The sequence below is a fragment of the Haliotis rubra genome, unplaced genomic scaffold, assembly GCF_003918875.1.
Source record: "Haliotis rubra isolate DU_JTF1 unplaced genomic scaffold, ASM391887v1 Scf370, whole genome shotgun sequence".
Lineage (NCBI taxonomy): Eukaryota > Metazoa > Mollusca > Gastropoda > Lepetellida > Haliotidae > Haliotis > Haliotis rubra.
The window spans coordinates 286,741-310,879 of record NW_025767047.1 but is presented as its reverse complement, the minus strand read 5'-3'; the positions used below and the strand labels follow the sequence as shown (position 1 = coordinate 310,879).

At 38.7% G+C, this 24,139-nt stretch overlaps 1 protein-coding gene across 1 annotated transcript in view; it reads right to left on the bottom strand.

Moving 5' to 3' along the window:
* Positions 1-3,204: 3,204 nt before the first annotated feature.
* LOC124285922 (probable ATP-dependent RNA helicase DDX49) overlaps positions 3,205-24,139 on the bottom strand; it is a 114,438-nt gene continuing 93,503 nt past the window's right edge. The window contains 2 exon segments of the mRNA XM_046722199.1: positions 3,205-4,017; positions 5,501-5,569. Of these exon segments, the coding sequence (XP_046578155.1) occupies positions 3,916-4,017; positions 5,501-5,569 (171 nt within the window). The 3' untranslated portion in view covers positions 3,205-3,915.

The window sequence follows — 24,139 nt, the reverse complement described above, 5'->3', positions numbered from 1 at the left end:
TACATTCTGAGTGATATTTGTGCCCAGTCCAGCAGGCCGTGACTCCGGGGTCTTCCCACTTACCCAACTCCTATTGTTTCAGTAGAAGAAATCTGAGTCAGCACCATGGCTGGCGTCAAGTCAACAGGCTGTGAGAGCGTGGCTGTAGAATTACCCCCGTGGGTTTTACGGCTAATTAACTGCGAGGTCTGATTTCGATGGGAAGTAGATAGTGTATTTGAAGTCCAAAGTGGTTAAGCCAACTGATAAAAAAAATAAATGACCAAGAAACAGTCAGACTAAAATATCCCCAGAGATATGAAATGTAAGCCCAATGTTAAAGATTAAGGTTGATTAGTTACATACAAATACGATATTATTGTTTTGAAACTGGTAGCGATTATAATTACATTTCCTAAAATTGGTCGAAGCGCACGTACAATCTCCATAACAAGCCTGCAAGATCGTCAGAAATACACTCAGTTTGACCCATGAGAGCAGTTATGTCAACAAACGCACATGCGTGTATTTGAATCTCTCACCGTCACTCGCATGATTCTTATTAAAAACTTCATAATAGGCAGCAAAATCCTTTTAGCTACGTTCTTTGTACTTTCAATATGACAATATATATTTTTCATGATTTTTTAAACAATGACATAATGCCATAAACAATTTAAGTACTCGGGATTATTTTTATCAAAGCACCGCGCTCATTTACGCGCGTTCTGATTTGTTTGTCGTATTTTCGCACATAACAAGTATCGAGTGGGGTACGAGTCTTCTTTGAGGTTACGGAAAGGGGCGAGTGATGACGAATGGATTGGATCCTATGCAGGTAAGATTGCCTCCCTTTGATTTCTTAAATTTTAATCTAAGGGTAGTCTGTAACACATCACTAAGTGAAGAGGAAATGGCTAACACAACCCAGAGGGAATGTTTACGAATATAATTATTCTTTTTTGAGAGAATTTGAAAGCATTACAGTACATTTTGAGCAGTGGCCTTATAAAGGCCAACTCAACTGTCTGTAACATCTTATTGTAGTAGCTGTATCAAAATGTAAAATGAAAAGCAACCCTACTTGACCTCAATCTGTTAATGTAAGAAGACAGAAGGTTTTTTACCTAGATATTTAATCATGTCATGTAAACATATTATGTCTATTACCCATGAGATTAAAAACACATTTGATTTATTAAACTAAACAACCCTACTTTGCCATAGCTAGAAAAATCTGAAAATTTGGTAACAGGTGTATAGTTTTTAACTTTAGTACACAACAAATGCTTATATATATTTCCTATACAACAATTAAGTTCCATTTGTATCAAACAGTGTCTACCTCTAAGTGTGTTTAAAATTAGAATTGCATGCAATACAGCCATTACTACTCCCTTGCTGTAACCTGTGTTTGGTGGCATAACCCTACACATTATTTGTCATTCCGAAGCTCTGTAAATGAATTTATAGCAGGTATAATTAGTGATAACACCACTCAGATTACCCGACAAAGGTTCCCAATGGCATTTCTCGTGACTGGAGTAAATACTCAATATTATAAATTAAGGTCCGATGTGGCAAATGTATTACATGTTATGTAATATGCGGATAGAAGTGCAGCAAGAGGAATTATCAGCTGAGTTACAAAAACAAACATCGATCAAAGGATTAACCGATAACACTAACACTGATTGATTAATTACTTTTATCCTGCATAGCGGATTTGTCAAAAGGTAATGTTTATGTATGTAGATTTACTAACGTACATTGAATATACCCACATTTCGTCAAAGTTCTGTGTGAAAACAACGTCCTTCCTTCAAAGGATTAACTGCCAATACATTGATTGCTCATTGTTGGCTAACTAAATTACATTTTTAAAGAATGGTGGATATCATGCAAGTAGTTGTTAGGTGGGCCGTCTTGGGTGACCAATGAGACTATAAACCAATGTGAAAAACATGAAATAGTCACGTGACCAGTTGATAAACTATCACTAGTTATGATGTTATATCACTTTTTTGCTTATTAGACTGTTAAAAGACACATGAAATGGAACAGGATTCTTGATCAGCTGCCGATGAATGGCGTATCGTTCCTTTTTGTGGATATTGATAGATACATTCCTCGAACAATGTAATAGACTAAAGATATAGCAATGATATCAGCCTGTTTAAAATTTGGTATTAGTATTTTGTTTATATTAATTTGTACTAGCATTCACAGAATCATTTGTTTTCAACGTGAAGTGTAATGAGACAGACAACATATACTAGGTCGCACTTAGGACCATTAATAATTTATGGCTGGGGTGGGTGGGTGGTGGGAATGATGATTTTTATGGAGAAAGCATGTACAATGTGGATGAACCCATCCCCCCAATTTATGTCCCCACCTGCATGTCATGTACAAAGTCAATGACCCCTATACCCCCCTTCCCTTATTTTTAAATATTTATGTGTACAAAATTGATGACCCCCTAGAAACGTGTATAAAATTGATGACCTTTCCCCTAGCTCCCCAGATGAACAGGTGTGACTTCTAAACACCCCACCCCCACCCCGATGAAGTCAAACTTCAAATGTTTTCATGTGTTATCATATTAATGAAGATGGAAATATCAATGAGTAAAAAAGTTCTCATCTTTGTTGATCAATGTATGCTTATACTACCAATTGCACTTGTGATTGCAGAGATCACAATCCAGTCAAGAATTCTGGGATATTATCCGGGTACTCACGGGAGAAAACCAGTCCACGGAAATTGCTCTGGATCAGTGCCCCTTTAAGAGGCCCCATATTTAGCAAAACATGTCAAGTTATGATTTTACAGGCAACTAATTCATTGTATACCTTGCTGTGGGCGTAATTTATCTCCATCACGAAGCAAAACTTTCCCAGTTCAGCAATGTAGCTAAGAGTTATCTCCCTCTGATGGTCGGTCCCACATTTGACAAACCATGTGTGTATTCAACTACCTATGTGTTACATGTGTTTCTATAGTTCCTTGAAATTGTTGACTGGGCCTGAAGACGATAATCTGTAAGAACCCTGTTCTTCATTCTTTCAATGTACAGTTGTTGAATCGAGCACATCATCAAACACCATTGTGCATCTTGCAGTCATGTCGCAAGAATTGTTTGTGTACAACATGTCCAGTTGTGTATGCATACTTCATATTCTCGTCATCTTGTGCCATGTCTGCCATATACAACACCAAAGCTAACCACAATACTTTGTTTATTAAAGTGCAGTACAAAGGATGTCATAGACCACAAATTACTTCCAGGTAAGGTCACATGATATACAATTTCCACAGTGCCACTACACTGGGGGAGGTTCTCTCACCCTTGTCCCTGGTGACTTGACTTCCTTGAAAGTATCAGTCTTTTTGCATGTAGAGTTGTCCAAGTTTCACCACCTCTTTCCTTGTGTTCTTCTCATGTCATCTACTTTGCGCTTTCTCTTTCCCAGGTCCACAACCTGTCTCATTCATATCCTGCTAACAAAAGCCTGGTCTAAGTTACTATTGTTTTATCATATTTATTTTGTCACCAGGTTTTGCGTACCAAATATACAAGCATTTAAGAATTACAACTGGTCCTCTTGCAAATGCTTGTGCCAATATATTTGTAGTTTGGCCATAAGTGTCCTGGAGTGCATCATGTTGTTACTCAACGAAAACTTCTCCATACAAGCACCTTATTTCCAAAAATATGTATTAAATACCTTTAAATCACACTACTTCACTCACGGCTTCATATGTATGCAAAATCTTTTGTTTTTTATTTGAATAATTTCCCCTATTTTAGTAACATTGCAAAGTTGACAGCATTGGCTTTTGGGACCAGCAGAACAGCTTAGAGGAGTAGCCATTGTCACACCTTAATTTTTAATGGAGCATTGTCATGTGCAACTTTCTCCATATTCAAGTTCAGTCCTTTTGTTTCTCCTTCGGTGTCTTTTTTAAAGACTTTTGTCGTGAATTCATTTTCTTGCGTTCTAATTTCCTGGATTTCTGCAAAACTTTTTGATCCTGAAATGCAATCAAACAAATGAGCCTGTGTGAACATAACTGAGTTTCCAAAGGGAACCAATATGTATGTTCTCAAATTGTTTCAATATTATAATACCCAAGTTCTTTTTCTATCAGAAGTACTTGCAACCAATGATCATTAGTGATTTGTGATTCATTTATCTTCAAGTTGTTACCATTTTATTCATTTGGACTTTCATACAGGTTTGTGCTCAATTGGTCTTGTAGATTCTGTGTTGTAGCATGTAGCATTATCTCCACTGTACCAGGATAAACAGTGCCCTCTTGGAATGCATACTTACATATGGGCAAAGAGGCTAGTCTCATAGTCCCTGAAGCATAATATTTTTCTCTCCAAGGCTAAATAACCCCAAAATGAAGAAAGCTGGGATTTTTTTGTTAAGTTGCTTGTTTCTATCCAAATGACATATTTTCAGAGACGAAACATTAGTCTGATAGACCTGGTACTTTAAAATCTAATCTAATAAGGTCACAGGTTGTGACATAAATAAAACATTATTCAAATTCAGGATTAATTACTTGACTGCTTAAAAATTACATTAATTATGATTTTTGTTGAGAAAATTAAAAGATCTATATCAAACTGTGCTTGTCACCTTTCCTGTGAACAAAGAAGCCATTATCCAAATCTGTAAACAATCTATTAAATGATTATCAAGTTATTGGGTGAATAAATTTAACATGAGAATTTCCCCCACAAGTTCAAGAGATTTAATTTCAACTTTGCACTGCTCCTCTCCTTCAGACAATGACAATGTTTCTGAAAACATTTTGACTAATACTTTTTCTGTCATTGGTGGAATAAACCTTAGTTCAAATTTGTAAACTGAAGTAATTTATAAAATATCACAATCAAAATCTGCAAAGCTCCTTTCTTTCAGACAAAGAAGGTGGTCCCCAAATTTGAAAATAATCCCACAAACAGTTTTCTAGTTATATGTTGAATAAATATGTTTGGACGGACAGCTGGTATTATTTGGTAGTTATTTAATATTCCTCCACTGATATATACCAGGTATTTCATTGCAACCTACTGCCTATGTGCACTGCTCAAACTCAACAAAGCTGTTTCTTAGAAAGCAACATGTTATTTTTCATTGTAGGGGTGTCTAGTTGTGGAAATGCAAGTTGTTTCAAAACTAATTTATGTCTGAAGAACAACTTATTGGTATGTTTTAGTTTTTTTTAAGTTGTAATAATAAACCCATAACAGTAACGCATGTACCGATGTGTCAGCCAATGTTGATTGGACCTTTTCACTTTGACAGTGCTTCTCAATTCACTTAAAATGTATTTCCTCTCACTGTAAACATCATCTCTTTAGAAACCAAAGGACCGAATTGACCTGAAACTTTGCATGCCTGTTCCCACAAATGATGATTGCTGAGGTTTGAATCCTATTTTCAGATCATCTGAATAATAATGTGACCACAAATGACTGACAACTTGTCAAAGAGGTCACCTTTGATTCTTGAAGATGTTTTCTCTTGATTATAGCCTTCTTTTCCCCAAAGTCCTGTTCATCCAGTTTCTGTAAATAATGCAGAGTATCAATGTGATGAAGCAGAAATGAAACTAAATTTGCGTAAAATTCCTTTAAAGATCTAAGGAACACTATGGACCAAATCTAAAACCAGTTTCAGCAGTTGCGGATGATCTTTGACCATATTGATCAATATGATGTGATAAGAGACAACTGTTGTCAAGAGCTATCCATATCCCAAATTGATTTAAACAGTATTTTATTTCCAATAATGTTTACATTTTTCAGAGTACACAACATAAGAAAATGGAAATAGGATCAGCTAACAGGCCATATGGCCTATGTCAATGCTTCTCCGCATATAATTCATTATTACCTTGACTTAATTCTATGGAGCAGACAATAGAACATTAATGAATGAATCAAAACAAAATAAAAATAAAGAAAAGAAAATAAAGAACAAGATACCAAGTGCATTTTATGTTTATAGGTTGTTACTTGAATTCCGTAAAGCGGTTAGTTTCAGTTATATAATTCTGTAATGGATTTTATTAGGTTTTCATTGTCTAGAGGAGATAAGTCGTCATTGCCGTGAAGTATGGTATATATGCTGAGGTGGTTAAGGACAAAGTATTTGTCGGGTCTAAACTGGGCATAGTGGGGACATGACAGAAAAAATGGATAGCATCTTCTCTGTTATGGCCACATGGACAAGTGGGATCATCAATCAGGAATCTGTCAAATAAGTGTGCTTTTAAATCACTACAACCTAGCCTAATTCTGGATAGGATCACTTGGTATTGTCGCTGGCCATAACTAGCAATGTATATAAAATTTGAAGAAATCTGAATATCTGTGGAAATCAATTGTTTGAACCTAGATAGGGAATCTACATTTCTGATATTGATATCAAGTGCATTCCATGCTTTAACAACAGAAGGCAGGAAAGATCGGTTATACTGGGATAAAGCCCAGCATTTGTCTGGAAGTCGTTGGAGTTCTGAAGGTTATATCCTGTTATGCTGGAGATACTAGGTGGGACCCATAATGATAGGTATTTAGGAGTCAGCCCATTGACCATTTTGTAATATATACATAATTTATGATAATGTCGCCTGTCAGACAATGAGCAATAACCCGTTTCCCTGTAAAGCTTTTAAGTGACTAGTTCCTCGTACTGCTCCACATATTGTTGAAGAGCATCCAAGTGTAGGTTTTCTAGCATTTTACTTGTTCTTTGTTACAATTATCCCAAATGTTATCGCAGTAGTCAAATATGGGTAAGATAAAAGATTTGTACATAATTTCAAGCGTTCTTCGATTTAACCTGTATTTTAGACTACGAAGCAATTAATTAGTGGGCTCACTTTACGGACAAGATAATCAATATGTTTGTGCCACTTTCCATCTTCCTGAAGAACCAGCCCTAGGTGTTTATGATCACTTACTTCAGGTATAAGAACATCATTCATTGAAGAGGTAATTTAGGACTAGAATTAATTTTAGTCGAAAATAGCATGGCTTCAGTTTTGGTAGGACTAAATTTCACTTGCCATTTATCAGCCCAGTCTGTTATACGTTCTAAGTCACTATTCAGTATAGCGGTTGAGAATTCAGGGTCTTCAATAATTACATATAAGGAAGTATCATCAGCAAAAGTTTAATATTACTTGTTATCCCGTGAGTCAAGTCATTGATATAAACGAGGAATAACAGAGGTCCTAAAACTGAACCCTGAGGAACTCCAGCTAGAACAGGTCTATAATTTGACATGTAGCCATTAATTACTACGGCTTGTTTCCTATTACTAAGGTAGCTCCCAAACCAATCCAAAAGATAACCGCTTATCCCTGTTGACTTTAATTTTGCTAGTAAACCCTCGTGCCAAACACGATCAAATGCTTTGCTAATATCGCAGAATATAGCACGAACTTCCTTTCCATCATCCAAGGCTTTGGAAATCACATGGTATAATTCAGTTAACTGATAAACAGTTGAATCTCAGGTTTGAATCCCGATTGTGAGGTGGTTATAATATCATTATCCAAGAAAAAAATTATAAACATGCTTAAATACACATTTTTCAAATACCTTAGAAAGAGAACATGTCAAGGCAACTGGTCTATAATTATTGCAATCATGAACGCTACCCTTTTTATAAATTGGAACAACAATAGATTGTTTCCATTGACAAGGAAAACAGGAAAGACGTAGGGATAAATTGAACAACGTAGTAATGGGGCGCACAGAGATACAGCTAATTTTTAAAAGCATGTTGCCAATATTATCTGGACCTTTAGCTTTAGTAGTATTTAAGTTTAATAAAATGTCGTGCACCTCTTTGTTGGACAAGAGCAACTCATTAAGTTTATTTGCAGGCTCATGTAAACTGCAAGTTTCCTTCTCAGGTTCTTCAACTTGGGCTTGTTGAGTAAAGTAATCATTAAATGCATCAGCAATATCACTGGGGTGATCAAGAACCTTCCGTTAGTCAAGATAGGAGGAGACTGTTTATTTGGATTTGTATTGTGCTGTATATATTTTTTTTTCACTAGAAGCCACCATGATTTAGAACCACATTCAGAATTAATACTATCATCTAGTTTCATATCATATGCTGGCGTTTAGCTTTCCTAACCGGAGTTGACTTTGTTTCGTGCTACTCTGAAGCTCCCAATCTACCGGTAAATTTCTCTTTTTAGCGTTTTTATGCATCTGATTTCTTTTCCTCATTAGCTTACGCCAAGTGGCCATTCATCCAAGAGCAATCCCGGTCTAACAACAATCTCTTTATGGGGTATGTACTGATCTATCAAATGTAATAATTTTGAAGTAAATAGTGAAACAGATGTATCAATATCACTGTGGTCAGTAATATTTCCCCAATCAGTAGCAGCAATGCAATCACTCAAGCCATCATAATCTCGTGGATATAATCGTATTTAATTAGCTTATAAGATTCCTTACGTGGCTTTCCAAACTTGAGGGAGACAAATACTGGACTATGATCACTGCATATTGGAGGAGAACACCTGATTCATGTACAATGCTATAAGCAGAAGTAAAGATAAGATCAAGCAAAGAAGTTGTGGTATCTGTTATTGCTGTAGGTTCAACAACAAGTTGTGTTAGGTTGTAGACTATAACCAGGGTATTTAGAGTTGAAAACATTATATACATTTTATAAATATTTAAAGAAAATTTGAAGTTAAGTTCAGAAGGGTAAATGTACTGGGAAAGTGCGTTGACCAAGCTAACTGAACTGTTATTGATTCACTTTTCTTGGGGAATAACAAATTCTCTGAATTGACATCAATGAGGGTGAAACGTTCAAACTGGTGTTTATACACAAATTGGGTGGATGGACATTTGGGATACAGATGGTCAGTTTGGTCAGTTTGTCAATAAAGGAGCATGCATAGGAAATGAAATGATTTGATTAAGTATCTACTAGTCTGAGATATTAGTCGGATATGTCAACGTTGGGTTGATGTATGGCTTAAGGATAACTAGAAATGTCATTTTATCACTGGAAGAAATTGATGGTACCAAATAAAGTCTCCGAAAGGGACTAATGAAAGTAACTAATTATCAAGATTGGATATGAGTCATTTCTGTAGGAGGTAGGACATCATTTCGGGGGGAGGAGCCCAGAAATTGTGAAGAGAACTAAAACTATCTGACTGAGAGAGAGCGGGAGAGACTGAGCCCTGCCGTTGACTTGAGAGGTTCTCTCTGCATATTGAGAGATTGGCTCAGATGAAATTGTAACTTTAGGAATTGGGAAAGAAACCAACAAGTTCTTCCAGGAGATGTGTGAATCTGTGTTACATGTAAACCAGGACATCTAGGAAATATTTGAGGACCTTTGTGAAAGAATTCATGTTAAAATAAACAGGACTTGAACACCATACTGGACTTATCATTGATTATCCATCTAGCTACATCATCCCCAGAACCAGAGTGGCTAGACAGATTGCCTAGGGAATAAGGGTACAACACCCCGAAAACCTAAGGTAATAAATGGTGGAGATTGCTTTAAGTTCTCTGTACCGTGCTCAAATTTTTCATGGTGTGTGAAAAGTTATGATTCTGTTGGACTTGCAACTAATGAGGAGAGGTACGTGAACTGTTTCCATCTGCTATGGGTATGTGCTATGTGGACCTGGAAGAGACTGTTGTCATTCATGGTAGGTTATGTCCTGATTTACTGTAAAGGGGCATTTTGCCTTTCAACCATGTGAGGACCTCTCCCCAAGCCTGACAGTGAACATTAAATCTGTGGGCCCCGGGACTTATTGATTCCAGGACAGTGTGGTCACTACCACTACAGTGTTATTGATTTCCTGGTGTTGGACAGTTCAGCGGGACAGACCCCCAGCAGCCTACTTGTGTGATTAGTAACTTTCTTCACTGTGCATAGATTGTTTAGCTTGTGTACTGTGATACTCTGATTTTTATCTATCTTGTGACTATTGTTTGTACTCATTATGTGTTATATCACGTCATGTCATCTGATGATGAGGGTACAGTAGTTAAGTTTTCTACTCCCATTAACCATTCCAATGCCTCTCTTGATTTGCCAGCATTCTCACCAAGTTTTGCTACTTTAACTGAGCCAGTTGTTAGATCTCCTATTAGAGACAGAGGTGCATCCTTTATTTCACCAACTTCTCAGAAAGAGTTAGATTGTTTTGGAGAGTCTACTGTTGACACAACTGTTAATTTCAAAATGCTGTATGTCAATGAAGAGAGTGGAGTGACTAAAGTTAAGAAAGAGGGTCAGTCTAGTTTCTTTTCACAGTATTGTGACGATAACCCAAACAACTAGACAGAAGTGTTTGTACATTGGCTAATACCTTGGCCCTTGGTCACATCAATCTTGAGAAATTTGATGGTAGTGAATCAGCTAAGGCCAGTGCTTGGTTGAAGCGTTATGAAAAGTTTACCTCTCTGAACAATTATTCTGATGAGGGTAAGAAAGAAGCTTTCAGTTTGTGGTTAGATGGCAAAGCTTTCAAGTGGTTTGAGGCAAAGGATTTTGAAGATGATACTTGGGAGGAAGTAAAAGCTGCTTTTCTTGCTAGGTACAAGCAAAATTCTGTGAAAATATATGATAGGTTAGATAAGTTGTATAGCAGGAAGCAAAAAGACTCTGAGAACTTTGAGGACTTCCTACAAGACCTTGAGTATGAGGCCAGGAGTCTTGGTCGTCTTGACGACAATTTTGTCAAGACGTTGTGATCAGAAACTCAAAACCTCAGATAAAGCAGTTTATCCTAACTAGGCCTCACGATACAAAGGACCAGGTACTTCAGAGTGCAAGGATGGCGGATGCTGCATTTGGTAGCATGTCGCTCTCCTCAGACAATCTTGTGGCTGTTATAGAGGATCTTAAGGGACACATACTATCCTTGACATCAAGGGAGGATGCACAGGACTATAGAGACAATTCATATGGAAGACGGCAAAGTGCTTCTCCTTGCCAGTGACATTCCAGAGTGACATTCGGGACAATTCAGGATTTCAGCCTCAAGAGCCTAGTTGGACACAGAACTTTTATAGCTCTCAGGGACAGAAACCAGGATCTCTGTATCAGAATTCTAAGTCCATAGACAGACCTGGGTACTATGGACCCTATGAACTATATGGATGGTACACAGATGCCACATCCTAGGAGGATATGCAGAGGTTGCGGTAGGACACATTTTAGTATGTCTGAGTACTTTGCTAGAATATTACAATATTATTGATGTGGTAGGATAGGCCACATTAGCTGATTCTGTTTTTCTGAGCCAAACTTTCGCCAAAGTCACAGTGTGATGCTAAATGAGGGTGTGAAACTGCTGACGAATTAGCACACGTTCATGATAATGCCATTAAGATCGGTAGGCACACATTTACAATTGTAGATGATCAAGAGCCAAATCACAGTAAGAATATTGATTTGAGTGATGTTGTTATTTTGACATGTAGTGTGGGACTATCCCATAGCGGTATTAGGGTTAAGATTTAGGGAAATCATGCAATGTGCTATGTGACTCAGGTGCCAGTTTGAGCTGCATGAAATCAGATATTTTCTCATTTAACAAGAATGAGAACTATTTTCCTATTACAAAACAAGGTGCAAGGACATTGGTTGGAGCAGATTGGAATCAGTTAAATGTTTTAGGTATATCTCAAGCATTTCATGTACATTCAACATATCTGTTGATGGATTGTTAGGTTTACATTTTTTGTTACAGAGACAGTAAATTACCTTTGATTTAAGTCGCAATGGATTGACTCAGTAACTTACACTTAAGGACTTGCAGAGACAAAGTTCATTGCTTCTTTTGCTAATTCCAGTGTCCAGTATAGAGACACTATTACATGTTTATGTGAATAACCCAGACACTGAATTAGGAGTCATTGAACCAATTGAGTCTGTTACAAAATCTTGACATGTGTTAGGTACTAGAGGTATCACTTCACCTATCAATCAAATAGCATCATTTAAATTGATAAACACTACCAGTTGAGAAATTAAAATACCTGCTTTGGTAGGAATCTGGGTAATAGAGAAAGTTGTCTTTGAGAATATGTATAGTGAGACCAATATTGGAAACAGCACACACATTATACAAGTCGACACAGGTGACAGTTTTTTTCACAAAGTTGACTGACAGTAGGACTCGAGTGTCAGGTTGATTTGACTGATAGTGTTGAAGACTGTATGACATGTCCTGATATGGTTTTGGCCATGCACTCAGGTACACATGGTAACTTACCTCCATGTCGGATAAACAAAGTGACCTGTCATTACAGGTTGGCTCACCTATTGATGGCCCATCGATCTGTGTACCCTGTCAATTGTGCAGGTGACAACTAAGATTGTTTAATGATGTACACATACACACTATACCTGTTGGTGATGACACAGGTAGGTCATCTGGTGTCACTGATATGACTACAGGTAAGTCATCGGGTGACACTGGCATGACTATAGGTGAGTGTTCAGGTATGTCCACAGGTACACCATCAGGTGTTCCAGGTGTATCAATATGTGATATAAGTTAGAGCAGGAAATCACAGGTGGTACCACAGGTGTAGTTACACCTACCCAGGTATGTTTCCAGATACCTTACCTCAATCTGATTTTGACAATTTAATGTCTGCTGTAAGTGACATGACAGACAAACCAAATAGTTGTTTTAGGGACGAAAAGGGTTAAGTAGGAAACACAATAAATCTTAGCAAGGACCATTCTTTGGAACCAGTCCTGCAACAGAGGACAGACAAATTGAAGCAATAGAGAATGTATGTTGGATTACAGGAGGAAATTGTACGAGGTCCGGTATGTAGGTGTCACAGAAAGTGAATAGGTCCTATGGGAATTTCTCCCAGCAGAAATAGTGGAAGATTTCCACGTCAGAAAAACAATGAAAGGAAAAGTGAAATGGAAGCAAAATACCGAAGGATAAGACTCCTGATCTAAATGTTCCTGAATCTCTGAGTATAAGATAGTAAGACATATTTCTAAGTCCCACTTTATCATGACACGTGTCAATATATATGGGTACCCAAAAAGTTATGAGAATTGTTATGGAAAAGTCGCGGAGGACATGCCCGAGCCTATGAGAATTGATGTATATGAAGCGGAGAGACCGCATTTGTGAGAATTGATGAATATGAAGCAGAGGGACATGCCTGCACTATGAGAATTGATGTGTATAAAGCGGAGATATAAGCTGCCTATGGCCATAGAGCATTTTAGCTGAGAGAGACCGCACCAGTGAGACTTGATGAATTTGTAGCGGAGAGAGACCGCCTTTATATGAAGCAGAGGGACTGCATTAGTGAACAGAAAAGCTCAAAAGAGTCTAGAGATGACTGACACTCTCTAGTGTGGGGTAGATAGGCATCTACCTCAGGTTGCTGAAATATGAGGACAGTCGAAAGACTAACGATGAATTCATTCGGGACGAAGGACGGAGTGTCGATCTGTCTCGTAGCCTGGGTGAAGACCTATAAATCGGTTGTGGAATGTAAGCGGAGGCCAATTACATCAATGGGAGACAAAAAAATTTTCCTGGTCAGAGGCCGTTGTGAGTACAAGACGTACAATCTATTTGGATAGACCAAAGTAAGAGATTAACATAGGAATGACTACCTATGACTGGGACTGAACAGAGTAAATGATTGAAACAGTTTAACAAGGCCTGTAATATGAAATATTTGACTAACCCACGAGTACTGCATGTTATTTTCTCATGAACAGAGACTGTATGAGCAATGCGCAGTGTTCTTCAGTCTATTTGATGTGGTAAACATCCCTTGTGGGAGAAGGATATGTTGTATGGTACATTGGTGACGACTAATTGGGATTGTTGAATATTCCTTCACCAAGAAGAGATATTGACTCCTTATGATAAGGAGCAGGAACAGAGTATTTGAAATGAGGAGCATATTTGATTGTTGATGTTCGAAAGGACCATTCAGCTTCACACTTAAGGTGATGATGACACTACTGACGAGGTGGAACTCAATACCACTGACGACATGCGTTTTAGATACCTATGGGTTTCTTTGGGGTACTACCTTTAGTCATTATAAGGGAGAAATCTTGACGTATGAACAGACACAGTATCATACATTGGTAATAGAACTGACTTCCAAAGGATAGAAATACTCAAATACTACACAGCTTCTAAGTTACAGACATTACAATACTACTATGTCTCTATGATATTACCAGTAACGTCCAATGACAGAAAAACTCAACTTTATCAAGAAAAGTCATTCGAAAGAGTGTCTTCAAGAGCCATAAAGTTAGCAAAAGAGAGTAAGATAATTTACATATACCCAACTGACTCTATCTTAATGAATAGATGGTCTCTGACTGGGGACATGCAATGGATATCAAGAACTTATCTCACATATGGATGATTATTTGTACTCATAATTTGATTCATTTCTGTTTCCACTGATACATGGAAGTGAACAATATCCAATACTTATTCATGAGTTAGGTAGTCTTTCTGCTCCACCACCTTGTTGAACAGTAACACAAACAAGATATAAAGTTAATTTCACCTTCAGTTCCTTCAAGACAGGAGAACTTTGTGATGACTTTCAAGTTTCATTTTAAAAGCTGATGTGACTTTGAATTATCTAATTCATTTTACAAACTTACGTGAACTCAGACGTACTAGTGTCCTCATGTCTAAATGATTCCATATTGTATTCTGATGTTGCATGCTTTATACATTCATAATTTGGATGTATGATATGGTGTTGTAAAACTATCGTGATTTGTAAAGAAAAAGGAAAGAAAATGTTCAAGCATCCAAACTTTCGATGTTGATTTGATTTGTAATACCTATAATGTTTGCATTTATTATATTCAATCAGCAATTGTTAAAAATATTATTTGCTCTAACATGTCTGTTACATTTCTCAGATAGGTACAATCTAAGACAGATCCTATCTGAGACACTTACCTGTACTTGAATTTTGAGTTTTCTGGTCCTCAAATATGTAGTTACTTATTTAATATTTCTCATTGATATTATATTCTTGACTTATTGATATGTAAACAATTGTTATGTATTTGATATATGTGTATGTATGTTAGAACTTAAGCCATTTATCAGTCGCATGGGACATGCTCTACAACGGGAGGGGCATGTATAACCAGGGTATTTAGAGTTGAAAACATTATATACATTTTATAAATATTTAAAGAAAATTTGAAGTTAAGTTCAGAAGGGTAAATGTACTGGGAAAGTGCGTTGACCAAGCTAACTGAACTGTTATTGATTCACTTTTCTTGGGGGGAATAACAAATTCTCTGAATTGACATCAATGAGGGTGAAACGTTCAAACTGGTGTTTATACACAAATTGGGTGGATGGACATTTGGGATACAGATGGTCAGTTTGGTCAGTTTGTCAATAAAGGAGCATGCATAGGAAATGAAATGATTTGATTAAGTATCTACTAGTCTGAGATATTAGTCGGATATGTCAACGTGGGGTTGATGTATGGCTTAAGGATAACTAGAAATGTCATTTATCACTGGAAGAAATTGATGGTACCAAATAAAGTCTCCGAAAGGGACTAATGAAAGTAACTAATTATCAAGATTGGATATGAGTCATTTCTGTAGGAGGTAGGACATCATTTCGGGGGGGGAGGAGCCCAGAAATTGTGAAGAGAACTAAAAACTATCTGACTGAGAGAGAGCGGGAGAGACTGAGCCCTGCCGTTGACTTGAGAGGTTCTCTCTGCATATTGAGAGATTGGCTCAGATGAAATTGTAACTTTAGTAATTGGGAAAGAAACCAACAAGTTCTTCCAGGAGATGTGTGAATCTGTGTTACATGTAAACCAGGACATCTAGGAAATATTTGAGGACCTTTGTGAAAGAATTCATGTTAAAATAAACCGGACTTGAACACCATACTGGACTTATCATTGATTATCCATCTAGCTACATCATCCCCAGAACCAGAGTGGCTAGACAGATTGCCTAGGGAATAAGGGTACAACACCCCGAAAACCTAAGGTAATACAACCCCCATTATCTTGACTTGTAAACAGTACAAACAATACAAAGTGGGGGACAGTGGGCAGTGCAATATTCATCTCATATATGTGTAAGCAAAAAGATAGAAGACCATGTTCAAACTGTATAGATTGTAGAGCATATGTTCTAAAGCAAATGGTATCTTGCAGTAGACAAATACATAAAACGTAAAAGTAAACAACAAATGGCATGTTTAGCATGCTCCTGGGACAGACAGACACAACTGGTTCCGGTATATTGAATTATTCATAACTATCATATAATATTAATAGTAAAGTCAAAGTTGCAAATAAAATGTCACTCTGAGTGTGTGATGTGTCAGTGTAAAAGTCATATAACACAAATTACATTACAACAAATAAACTGTTAATCTAAGTGTGTAATGTATCAGTGTAAAAGTCAAATAACATAAATTGCATTACACCAAAAACAAATAAATGGCGTTGGGTTTCAGCGAGTAGTCCTTGAATATATCTTGAGAATAGTATTAAGTAAAAGAGGGAATGATGCAAAATATTATTACGAATTGTATCATCCAATCAACACATAAACGTAGTACCTGGGTCTATAGAGAAATCTGGTAAACTCGTGCATGAGCGCGGCCAAGAATGAACTCAATAGGTGGGAGCGACCCAATAAACACAACAACAAAAAACAAAACAAGAAAAAAAGGCCCCCAAAACAAACAAACAAATAAGCCACGTTATGTTTGGATATGTGGCCATGAATGAAAAGACAACACACGCGACTTCCTCACGTGACCACAAAAGGTCATCCAAGGAAAGTCAACTACACACCATGCGCGTGTTACAATATCGCCCACGATGGATCACATCAAAACATAACTTCGTCAATGTTGTACGCTGGCACTATTGCTACAAAAGAGTATGGTACATAATAATGTTGAGAATTGTGTCAACCAACCATAAGAACAATTCCATGTACATAGTGCTGGTTTCTCACGCCTGGAGAAATCTGTCACACTCGTCTAAGCTCGTGCACTAGCACGGTGAAATGAAATCGAGAAGTGGGAGGAGCCCGAAGGAGACACACAATTTCATTGGATCTATAGACATGAATGAAAATTCAACACACGACTTCCCCACGTGACAACAAAAGGTCATCCAAGGAAAGTCAACTACACACCATGCGTGTTACAATATCGTCCACGATGGATCACATCAAAACATAACTTCGTCAATGTTGTACGCTGGCACTATTGCTACAAAAGAGTATGGTACATAATAATGTTGAGAATTGTGTCAACCAACCATAAGAACAATTCCATGTACATAGTGCTGGTTTCTCACGCCTGGAGAAATCTGTCACACTCGTCTAAGCTCGTGCACTAGCACGGTGAAATGAAATCGAGAAGTGGGAGGAGCCCGAAGAAGAAACACATTTTGATTGGATCTATAGACATGAATGAAAATTCAACACACGACTTCCCCACGTGACAACAAAAGGTCATCCAATGAGAGTTTACTATGCATCAGGCGTGTTACAATTATCGTACTCGATAGGTCACATGGAAACACAGCACCGTCAAATCGTGTGCTAACGCGGTTGTTACAAGAGAATCAAATGACAACATATAATTTGGCTGCAAGTTCTTCAAATGTTCGCACAGTTACATCTCATCATCTTCACCCATGTCACCAACATCCTCGGAAATTTGAGACAATTTGACCACCACTTTTAACCTCAAAGATTCTTCAAGTTGAGGAAACCTGCTGAGTTTGGATATTCGAAGTAGTTGGTTGTCCTTCTTCTTGACGAAGATCACACCACCTTTAGTCCAGGTGCCATCTTTAAGAAGAGACCTACATCTGGCAGAAATTTTAGATCGAGCTTTGGTCAGATCATCATTGAGGAAGATCTTATTTGAAAACTTTGATCCCTTCAGTTTTGGGCGGTTGTTTATGAATTCCTGTTTTTTCTGGTAATGTAGAAATTTCACCACAATAGGTCTTGGTTTAGTGCCTGAATAACTGGCTGGATTGCCGATCCTATGGCTAATTTCAATATCATTGTTTGATACATCAACCCCGATCGTCTCCCCAATAGTACGGACGATATCAAAAGTTGTCTCGTCGCGCTCTTCCTTCCACCCAAATATCCGGATATTGTTCTTCCTAGAGTATTGCTCTAATTCGTCAATTTTGTCATTTTGATGCAGAATTTCACTTTCCAGCTGAATAATTTTCTGGTCATGTGTTAACAGTTTTTCTTTCACCGTTTCATTGATTTGCGGTAGCAAAACTTCAGAGACAGCGTTTGCAATTTTCATAAGTACATTAGGTGAAAGCATTGCAGTTATTACACTGGAAACTATATCACAATCTCCCGACTGCGACATTCTTGATAGGTTCTCACGGATCACACCTGGGCTAGGTAAACCAGGGGAGTCAATATCAGAGGTCGTGTTGCACGAAAACACCGAGCCGTCAGAGGCGAGACGCTATGAACCCTTTGGGTAAATTGTCACTGTGACTGTTGATAGAGCGACCCAGATGTATTGCATGAATATCTCGGTCTTTTCTGTTGAGCCGTTTTAGACATATGGACAGGCCTGACGAGAAAATGTTATAAAGCAGGCAATTTCATGAGTAGAAGTTTTCACCAATTTTTTTGGACCATTTATATTGCTCGGTTAGTTTAAAAGTGCTTTTTCAATAGTGTAAAGCACATAGTTCAGTGAATGCGAGCGGGGATTGGGTGAACATCCACAATGGCGACAACTATCCTTACCTCGTTGAAAATGTTCCAAACACAATCCAACTCCATCCAAGAAAGTTTGAATACACAATCCCACAAAACCCAGCACCTGTGAATCAAAAGTCACTTTCTAATATGTATTCCATGATATCACTACTCCGGAATCAGTTTAAGGGTGGTTTTTACATCCTTTTACATGACTTCTTGGGAGCACACCCGAAAACATGTCCGACCCCATAGCTGACGTCATCCCAAATTAGGTACAATTCCATCATAACTAACTTATCATTCTGAAGAACCCACTGACCTCAAATAAACTGATCCACATATTTTGTCTCAATACAAATATTCATTCAAATTCATTGTGAAGGTCATGGAAAAATTAGGTTTTATTTTAATTGTCAGCCCCATCTCCACCTTTTGTTGCATGTATTACACGTGAATCTGTAGCTACCTTAATATCAAGAGATACCCACTTGCCTATTTCACTCACTTTAAACATGTGCTAACTATGGTTAAAAACATCATCATACACCACCTTGAAACTAACAACCACATCGTTATACAACATTTGTCTCTGGACTTGGGCCATCAGGGATATTAAAGGGCCACTGATCCAGAGCAATTAATGTTTCCACCTAACAGTCTAATTACGCAACCTAGCTGCAAACTGGGCAGCCCCTGCTCCCTCAACCGTGATGAACACGGGGACTGGGCTACTGTCCACCTTGGCAGAATTTCTTCAACCTAATCAGGGGGACATTAGGAAGGGTGGATGCCCATCATATGCCGTTATTTGAAAAATATCCCCGATAGTTCTTGTCTGATTGCAATACAGTATCCCAGCAGTGTTTTTTCAAATGTTTGGATGATATAGTGACTGATCCAATTTGATCCTATTTCTGTGTTTGTTACCTCGACATTTATTCATAAAAATATGATGTCTATTACGTATGCTATGATATCAAAAAATACACATTTGATATATTTGAATCCATAAACTAAACAACCCCACTTTGCCATTGCCAAAAAAATCTGAAATTGTACTTAGGTACATAGGTATATATAGTTTTTAACTAAGTACACAGCAAATGTTTATTATATATTTCTAATGCAACAATGAAGTTCCGTTCATATCCTCAAAACAGTGTCGGTCCATAATTTTCTTTTTTCAGGCAATCAAACTTGCATGCAATACAGCGATTACTACTCTCTTGCTGTAACCCTTGTTTGGTGGTAACACATGTTATTTGTCATCATTCACTTGATGGTCAGTTAAAGATCACATGCAACCAAAAAATCAAACATAATTAAAACACAATTATCACTTATTCATGACATATAATATACATTGCTGGTTATGAAAAAACATATAAACAAAATTAAAAGTGTACAATCGCAAATCAAAAGTGCAATATTGTGTACTTGGGTTTACTTCCAAAGAAACGAAGCAGCCGGGATACTGAACCCAGTCAGAGCGGGTGGGTGTGCACTCAAGTGTAACGGCTGGTTCATTTGCAGATGCCCTCACGGCTCATTGTGTGTGTATATATAGAGATGTTGGGTTTTGTAAATACATGCTCATTTTTTGTGTATAACATTTTGCAATCAACAGACATCATAACATGTCATGTGTTCAAGTATCACACCTGCCTGTCTGTGTAATTACATAATGTGACAGAGACCGAACTCGGGCCATAAATCAATGCATTTTGTTTATGGTGTATAGCCTGATTGGTGTTAAGTTCAAATTGCATGTGGTCAGTGATAGCAGCTGTGTATTGAATATTGTCATTAGCAGACAGGCAGGCAGACACACAGGTGTCAATAAAACAAGACATTGAGTTTTGTCTGTGACAACGACATATCTATATCACAGTTAGAAATTCTGTCAACGCTAAATAATGACATTGCTTTTAAGTATTGAACTGAGAAAGTGACTCGGTAAGAAGAACGTGTGGTGAAATAGACAAATGAAATTATATAAACAGTTAATTTACTGTCATAAGATATAAAAAGCTCGCGCCTGTGAGATATCAACAAAACATTAGAAAAATAGCTCACACCAAAGCCTTCACCGAGTACTCACCGGACAACCCGCTTCCAAGCTGCGCGAACCTATTTACTGCGTCACGTGCTATGAGCGCAGCCCAGCTGTTGAAACCCGAAATTTTCGGGGAAAATTGGTGAATCGTTTGAACTCCGATTTCGGGCGTTTTTTTTCATCGCGTTATTTTCCAACTTTATAAGTTGAATTTGCATTTTTGACGATTTGTTTCGGTAAGTCCTAACGAAAGGTATCAGAATCTGCAAAGTTGTGTTTTACGTTGCATGTGACCTTTAATGAATTTATAACAGGTATAATTAGTGATAACACCACTCAGATTACCCGAGTAGTAATAGAGGGTACTACCGCAGATGCGCGGCTTAGAGGCTTATTTGTGGGAATTAAGCCTCCCAGCCCTCCTTAAATAAATATCGACAACCATCCTTCGATGTGCCAGTTCAAATAAAAAAATAGCAAAAGCCCTCTTTGGCCACAACCCACAGAGGGAGAAATTGGTGTTTTGACCAGAGACCCGCCTGGTCCCTGGTCTGATGATGGTTGTGGTGTGCTGGTATTTTTCCTGTGAGGTTGTGGTCTACTGCGCTCTCCCATGAGAGCTCCGTGATGTTTTTTTTTTCCCGAACAATAGGCTTCGAACCTCGGTGACAGAGATGCGCAACGCTATTCCTTGATCGTACCCAGCAGTTGTTCGACTGAGATTGCATCATCCTCTTAAACAGGGCTCCATCTATAGTAGTGCAAAGGATGTCTGAAACCCGTCATTCCACTTCCGCTTCAATACTTCGTGCATGTTTGGTGCCTTTTCACGTCGAATCCATGTCTCATAAAATACAAACACGATGCCGTAGGTAGTTTGAAGAACGCTGAATACGATACATTAGTCGACGAACACTGAAATTTTTTTGCAGAGGTCACAATCCATTATTTATCTTGAGCTGGGCTCTGTCTATACTAAAGTACTGTCGGAAATAGAAAAAAACTGTATTTTCTCATTTATCTCTACAATTTATGTAGTTGATATGTGCAAGTGTGAAATATCTCTTAAACTAAGTTCGGCCTAACTACAGTCTCAATGGTAGGGACACAAGAAACGTAGAAAAAGGACTTTACTGAGGAGAGATTAGTGCAGAAATGAGCAAAACGAATTATTTGGAACAGACCATGGCTGTATGCAAATTAGTGTGCGATGATATTGTATTATAAACGATACATTAGTCGACGAACGCTGAAAAAAATTGCAGAGGCCACAATCCATTATTTATCTTGAGCTGGGCTCCGTCTATACTAGCTACAGTAGCGCAGAACCAGTCTCGCTCGCCTCTTGCACGTTTGGTGGCTTTTCACCTCGAATCAAGGTGTAATAAAATACAATCACGATGTTCTTAGGTAGTCTAGACCTCGCTGATCACGATGCAAGCGTCGATGGACGCTGAAAACATGTTTAGAAGCCACAATCGGCTAATTTAGAATCGGGTTACATAAGCTCGCAAAGCGTATGAGCTATATATAGCTTGAATGCCCCGTCCTTGACAGAGTGAGACTGCCGTCCTGAATGGAATGCGCCGGACTTCGGACCTAGAGTTTTAGCGTTCGAATCCCAGACAGAACATTTATTTGTTTTTTTTGTACTAAAACTAGTATCTCGGCTAGGTCATAATGAGATCTACAAAGCAGTTTAACGTGAATCTTTTACGAGGTCTTTGTTCTTGGTCAGGAAGGCTTGAATGATTTGTTGTCGGTCTTGTTCTATGAGCTGAGTATAGGCTTTCGGTCACGAACGTCGAGGCAGTCCACGCATGGTTTAACAACCCGATGCCGTCGGTCCGTGTCCTATTTCCATGTGTACTACCAAATCAGACCTGAAAGAAATCAACACCCCGATTCCGCAGGACAAGGCGTGGAACGCGACGAACAATCCGTACGATTGGCGGGCTTACGAACGGATTTTTGGTGATTTCGAAATCAATCTGAACACGGATTGGCGATACTGGGTACGAACCACGGGTTGGGCATTCCGTACAGTGGAGCGAAATCCGTGAAAGAAGTCAGTGATGGTTTGCTGAAAAGTGGTTGGCTCCGACAGGACTTTGCTCTGTTGAGTAATGAATGGCGAGATGATCGTATGAATTTTCACGAGCGTTATGCTCATCAAGCGGTTCCAGTTTGGCTACGTTATCCATGAGCGATCCGTGAATAGTTTGCATGTCCTTGTTCAGCCCTTGCAGTTCCCAAAATGTAAATTCGAACCCGGGCAAGCGTTGGTTCCGGTACGTAGTCAATAATCCGAGCACGATCGACGAAAAACAAACGCTGTTGGTGCGCTTTCCCAACCTCAGTTTGGAATCCGAGGATGATAAGCGAGACATCGTGGGGAACCTGGATGGCACCATCGTGAAGAAACGACCATCAAAATCAGCGGAAACGAAATTTTGAGCATCGACGACAGCGACATGTTCTTCAGCTACACGGACCTTTGGAGAACCACGAGGGAACGGGAAAACATGAAGAACCAAGGGATTTGTCCTGCCGAGTGCACGTCGACTCGGTTGCGCGTGGGGTACGGTTTCGCCCAAGCCGAACTCACCCACGATGGCTTAAAACACGCGGGCCATCGCCCGGCGTTTGGGAACCGATTTTGCATCCCGCTCGACTTCGAGTTGCTGGAGGGTCACATGCCGTTTTACCAAGCTGCGCTGGGTGACAGGCTTGAGTACGAGCTCGCCTTTAACGATTACTCTCATGTGATCGTAACGAAGAGCAGAGAGGAGGGTCGCTACACCATCGACAATATTTCGCTGGAGTTCGACAAGGTGACGAATCCGGAATTGGCTTGACAGATTCGCAACCAGTATTCGGGCATGTTAGCCATCCTGTACGTTCGCGTGCTGCGTCACCGGAAGATCGTCGCGAACAAGAGCGACACACTGTGGAACATTAACCTGAATGTACTTGCGCAATCGATGAAGGGCATTTTGATCCTTCCGGTGGAAGAACTTTTGCCGTTTCGAGGGGTCAACGAGTATTTGAACCCCGAGATTATAAAAGTCGAGGTGACCGTCGAGAGCGTGCCCAACCAGCTGTTCAGCCAAGGCATGCGCGCTTACCATCAGTGGGACGAGATCCAAAAGTTACCAGCGATCAAGCGCCTGCCGCAAATAGACTGCACGGCAGTGGGCGTCGCATCGAGAACGGCAGCGAGGGAATCACCATCCAAATCACCAAGAAGGCTCAAACAGCCGGTAAATTAAATTTATATTTGTAC